The sequence below is a fragment of the Peromyscus californicus genome, unplaced genomic scaffold (assembly GCF_007827085.1).
Source record: "Peromyscus californicus insignis strain IS unplaced genomic scaffold, ASM782708v3 Scaffold_24__1_contigs__length_46423439, whole genome shotgun sequence".
NCBI classification, from domain to species: Eukaryota; Metazoa; Chordata; class Mammalia; order Rodentia; family Cricetidae; genus Peromyscus; species Peromyscus californicus.
In genome coordinates, this window is record NW_026294535.1 from 45,437,389 (window position 1) to 45,443,719 (window position 6,331).

General features: G+C 37.3%; 1 protein-coding gene across 1 annotated transcript; it reads left to right on the forward strand.

The window, feature by feature from the left end:
• The first annotated feature begins 3,329 nt into the window (after nucleotides 1–3,329).
• Nucleotides 3,330–4,268, forward strand: LOC128120049 (olfactory receptor 6C3-like). Its single transcript, XM_052753802.1, has one exon. It carries the CDS (start codon nucleotides 3,330–3,332, stop codon nucleotides 4,266–4,268), a length of 939 nt encoding a protein of 312 aa, XP_052609762.1.
• The last annotated feature ends 2,063 nt before the right edge of the window (nucleotides 4,269–6,331 follow it).

The window sequence follows — 6,331 nt, forward strand, 5'->3', positions numbered from 1 at the left end:
ATTATGAATAAATCTCATTGGATAATTCATGCAAATGTTACAAAAGGAAACTTTTTTTTTCTAGATAACACAGCCAGAAATGACATCTGTTACTCAGTGTTAACTGAAAAGCAAGATAGGAATGTTGAACAATATTTTGTGTAATGAAATTTCAAAATATCTGTACTTACATAGTGTATATAATATAATAAAGTACATAAAACAATAAGTGAGTGTGTGGTTGTGTTTGTATAATACATAAAACCAATTTGGTATAATACAGTATATTTTATTTTGAATAATCAAAAGCTTTGAAATAAATGCATGGCTGGTAGGGTAGGTTAAGGATAGGTCCCTGAATGGATGAGATCTACATGAGCAAACTGGGGGTGAGGGAGGGTAATGGAGGGCAAGGATCAGGGAAAGAGAACTTAGGGGAGTGGGAGGTCCCAGCTGGATCAAGAACAGAGTGGGAGAACAAGGAAAGAGACACCATGATAAATGAAGACCCCATGGGATTAGGAAGAAGCAGAGTGTTAGAGAGGTCCCCAGAAATACACAGTGATGACTTCACTATAGACTACTGGCAATGGTCGAGAGGGTGCCTGAGCTGACCTACTCTAGTGATTGGATGGTTGAACACTCTAACTGTCATGATAGAACTCTCATTCTATCTGGTGGAAGCAGACGCAGAGATCCGTGGCCAGGCCCCAAGTGGAGCTCCAGGAGTCCAATCGGCGAGAGAGAGAGGAGGGATTATATGAGCAAGAGATATTGAGACCATGACTGGAAAAAGCACAGGGACAAATAGCCAAACTGGTGGGAACACATGAACTGTGAACCAATAGCTGAGGAGCCCCCCATGGAACTATGCCAGGCCCTCTTGGATAATTAGACAGTTGATGAGCTTGAACTGTTTAGGAGCCCCCCAGGCAGTGGAACTGGGACCTGTACTTGTTGCATGAACTGGCTTTTTGGAACCTGGGGCCTATGCTGAGACACTGTGCTCAGCTTTGGTGCAGGGAGGAGGGGACTGGACCTGCCTCAACTGAATCTACCAGGCTGAGCTGAATTCCTAGGGGAGATCTTGCCTTGGAGGAGGTGGGAATGGGGTGGGGGTGAATTGGGGGTGAGGAGGCTGAAGGGTGGGAGGAGGGAGGACAGGGGAATCCATGGCTGATATGTAAAATTAAATTAATTATAAAATAAAAATATTTATTAAAAAAGGATAGGTCTCTGTACACTGGTGTGGCCCTGGATCTCATATTGTGAAGCACATATCAATTTTGAAATTAAAAATAAAAAACAAGGGCAAAGTAGAACCCTAACTTTTGAAGATTTTAAAGATTAAATTTTAAGTTATCTATTCTGTTTTGTGTTGGCAGAATTTACTAATTAAAAAAATACCAGCAAGAATGTCAAAGAGAGCCCATTGTAGGGCAGTTTAGTCCTGTGTTTAACTAATCCCAAATGAATTGAGAATGAATTATCTCCTGAGAATAGACAGAGTCTATGCTCTTATTAGGAAAATTGCTTGACCAAAGGGAAGCCAGGTTGAATGTTATCAGTTGATTAGTACACTTTTTCCCTCTGTCTCTCTATATTGTTTGGTTTTCAAGGAAGATGGGTCATGACATCACTACATACATGTCTTGAATTTCTGTTTGCATCTTCTGTTCTTTAGTTGAGTGTATCAGGGATTTGTACACTGTCCAGAGAAGGTAAAGTTGTGTTTATGTTTGTGTAGATTTCAATCTTTACCTTATCTAGAGACCTTCAAAATGTTCCACCTTCTATTGTCTTAAAATCTTATCAGTTGCTTCATTTTCTTAAATAATTTCGAGGATGACAATGGTGTGTTATATAGCACACACAGTTTCAGTGAAACAATAAAAGAGACTAAAGATACATTTATTTTCACTTCTAGGTGAGACTGTTAGCAATCTTACAAACAATTTAGCATGAAGTTTTTGATGTAACAGGCTTCAGTGTAGTAAACAGAGCCAAGAGTGACCTGAATGGGAAAAACTTCTGGAGAATATTATTAATATGTTTAATTTTGTGTTTCAATTAGCAACATTTAAGTTATGCTGTAGACTGTAGGATTTTATATCTGATTGGTATTAGCATAAACAACAAATAGTGTGTTTCATATTTGTGAAGAAAAGAATTTTTATCTATCACTGAAAGATTTACTTTACTGGGAAAATGCAAGGATCCCCAAATTATCACTTAAATACATTTATTACTATTAATTTTACATTTTAGTATGTTTTAATTATCATGTGAACAAAACAGTACCTCCAAGTTTTGATGAAAAAGATATGTTTATTCCTAAAGAGAAAAAACACTGAGACTCAGAAGACTACAATAGGAGAAAGTGGATAAAGGCCCATTATCAGTTTCAGTAGTAATTCCTTGCTGAACTCCCTGCCTAGAAAGTAGTACATCACATTTGGTGATAACTTATGCACAGACTCTGTTTTGTCTGTTAAGCATCAGAAGAGAATAGGACTGATTAGAAGAGCTTGTGGTTTGAAAACGAAAATCCTATAGAAAATTTTATTTATTCTGTTGATTCCTTGAGAAGGAAGGCACTATTATACTTTGAGATAAAAAATCGTTTGCAAGAGTTATTTTTTGTGTCCTCAAGAAAGTTTAAAGATAAAAATTACAAAGTGAGCTTAGTAAAAAGAAAATATTAAAATGCTACTAGTACCTTAGACTTCATAGAAAGTAGTTATTGATTCCTGGCTCTGTTTAAATTGTTTTCTCTGGTCTTTGTTTTAATTCCCACAAATTAAGAATTTACTTGTTTTTATAACTAAAGAAAATCTCGCCTTATTTCTCTCTTGGGAAATACATTATTCCTGGCCATTTTAAACTACACATGTATTAAGTTTGAAAATAACCATGACAGTTTTAGGTTTAGTAAATATGATCAGGTGCTCAGTTTGTACCTATAAACTATAGAAGTTTGGAGATAGTATTAGAATTGAAATTAAATGTTATATATTCAATCCTGAAAGCATACAATATGTGAAACCAGAAAATAATGAAGATACTATTAAAATATTTTTACATAGTTCAAAGGAATCTTGTAATATAGAAATAATGACTGTATGTAAAATTTTTGTGTATAGAAAGGCTTTAAACTCCCATCTACAAAAGTGTTTCCTTTCAAGAAGATGTTTGAGGAATGAGCAGAGATTAGAAAATCTTAGTGGAAGTGCTCCATGACCTTATTTCATTGAATACAATAATATCAATATTTAAACATTTGTTTCTTTTACATTGAATTTACACTTTAATTTCTTTTTTATCAATAGATTCTAAGGACTAAAATCAGTATGAGAAACTACTCTATGATTACTGAGTTTGTGCTCTTGGGCATATCAGACTCACCAGAGCTTCAGGTTGTGATTTTCATTTTTTTATTCATAGCTTATATATTAAGTGTCTGTGGAAACCTAAGCATCATCACGCTTACCTTGCTACATGCTCAGTTAAAGACTCCTATGTATTTTTTCCTCCAGAACTTCTCCTTCTTAGAAATTATGTTCACCAGTGTTTCCATCCCCAGATTTTTGGGGTCAATAATTACTAAAGTCAAGACCATTTCCTATAATAATTGTTTGACTCAGTTATTTTTCTTAATCTCCATGGGGGTGTCTGAGTTCTTTCTTCTAACTGCTATGTCTTATGATCGCTATGTCGCCATCTGCAAACCACTGCATTACACCATCATCATGAATCAGAAAGTTTGCACCCTTCTTGTTCTCACAGCATGGCTGGGAGGATTTCTGTTCATCTTCCCATTAGTCATGCTGGTCCTCAAGTTAGATTTTTGTGGGTCGAATGTCATTGATCATTTCTGCTGTGACTACTTCCCCATCTTACAACTTTCCTGCTCAGATACAAGGCTTTTAGAGGCATTTGGCCTTTATGTTGCCTCCTTCACTCTGCTGTTCACACTGGCTCTTGTTATCCTGTCATACATCTGCATCATCAGCACCATTCTGAGGTCTCCATCTGCCAGTCAGAGGAAAAAGGCTTTCTCCACCTGTTCCTCTCACATGATTGTCATCTCCATCTCTTATGGAAGCTGCATTTTCATGTATGTCAAACCTTCTGCCAATGAAAGGGCATCACTGACCAAAGGTGTGGCTGTTCTCAACACTTCAATTGCTCCCATGTTGAACCCTTTTATTTACACATTGAGAAATCAACAAGTAAAACAAGCCTTCAAAGATTTGATTAATAAAGTAATGTTTAATAGAGACAAATGAAAATACAGGTTAGCTTGAATGTCATTATACCCCTTCAAAAAGGAGGGATGAAGCTTTATATTATGAGCTCATCGGTTTCAGCTTTCTTAAAAGATATTTTGTATATTGATGTTTTGCTTGCATGTATTTCTGTGTACCAAGTTGAAGTCTGGTTCCCACAGAGACCAGAAGAGGGCATTGGATCCCCTGGAAGTAGAGTTATAGATGGTTGTGAGCCACCATGTGGGTATTGGGAATTGCACCATTGTAGTTGGAAAGAATAGCATGCCCTCTTAACTGCTGACCCATCTCTTCAGACCCTCAACTTTCTTTAATTTTAAAGTAATATGTTATGTTTTCCATTAAACTTGTGTAGGTACTGTTTAGCATTTCATCTGCATTGAAATATTCCATCCTGGAGGAGGTGGGATCACTGTAAAGTGTTATGGAACATTTGGTAGACATTCATATTGTAGAATATTAACCTGTGTTTGGTTACTATCTTTGTCTGCAAAAATATGATGCTAATGGTAAAGTGCATTTACAATTGGTGTTATTTGCTTGTTCTTATTTTCTTCTCCATTTCATTGGGCACTATCTCTCAATCTTCCTTTTTTAACTTTGATACAAATGTGTATTATATTTTATATTCCTTTAGATTGCATGTGTAGGCTATTCCTATAGGCTATTCCTACATGCTAATATCATGGCTATTCCTTTTTGTGCATATATTTGGAGTGATGTGCATGTGTAGGAGTTTGTGTACATGTGTGTGCATGTGCATGCCTGTATGTATGGAGTTCAGAGGACAGTATCAAGCGTCCCTGTCTATAACTCTTGCCTTCTTCCCTTGAGGCAGAATCTCTCACTGAACCTGGAGTTCAGCTAGGCTCACCACAAACAAGCCACAGTGACCCAATGTTTCTGTTCTCTTCTGTTCCTGGGTTACAAGCATTCATGGGGCTGTGCTCAGATTTTATGTGGCTACTGATACCCAAACTTTGCTCCTCCTGATTGTGCATCAAGCACTCTTAACCACTGAGCCATCTCTGCTTGTCCAGTCTACTGCAATTCATTACAATAAATTAGTCCCTTGAGCTGGTGGAAGAGATCATACATTAAGCATCTGATGCTACAGAAAATGTATGTAAAAATATGCCAAATAATTAAAAAATGCCTTCTTCCTGATACTCTTCTTTTTTTTTTTTTTTGGTTTTTCGAGACAGGGTTTCTCTGTGTAGCTTTGCGCCTTTCCTGGAACTCACTTGGTAGTCCAGGCTGGCCTCGAACTCACAGAGATCCGCCTGGCTCTGCCTCCCGAGTGCTGGGATTAAAGGCGTGCGCCACCACCGCCCGGCTCCTGATACTCTTCTTTTTATAAGCTGTTCTCTTCCATCTCTTCAGTCAAACTAATACATACACTATTGATAAAATGGTAAAACAATGACCCAAAGTCATTTCAGTGAGAAAGGGAATAGTTTTTATAAATGCTAATAATTTCTGTGAATCAGATCATTGTCATAAGCTGATATTGTCACTATTCCAGCCATTCTGGATGTTATAAAATTCTATGAAAATTGGCAGTAATATATATTCTTGTATCAATATAGAAGATGGTGGAAGATTCTGATTTTGCATTGATTCATTAGCTAATAGCTTAATTTAATTTTTTAATGTTTTTTGAATTTCATACATGTTCACAATGAACTATATCTGTCCCTAGTCTCTCTCTTCCAGCTCACCCCCTCCCAACCTGAAGCTTTTTTCCTCTTCTTTCTTCATTCATAAGCCACTTAGTGCTGCTTGTATGTTCATGGATGTGAGGCCAACTTCTAGAGCATGGGAAACCTACCAGAGGCCACACTCTCAAAAAAGAATGAATCTCTCTCTTCCACCAACTGTACACTGCCAAGGGGTGGGGTCTGGAGATCACCTGCCCTCTCTGTGCTGGGATTTTGATTGCCTTGATCTTGTTCAGGTCTTGTGCAGGGAACCACAACTGCTGTGACACCATGAATGTGGTAGACATATCATGTCTAGAAGATGGAATTCATAACAATCCTTCCCATCTTCTGGTTCTGATG

Bases quoted from the DNA above. Each gene is read 5' to 3' on its own strand.
- LOC128120049 (XM_052753802.1), top strand. From the start codon at position 3,330: ATGAGAAACTACTCTATGATTACTGAGTTTGTGCTCTTGGGCATATCA.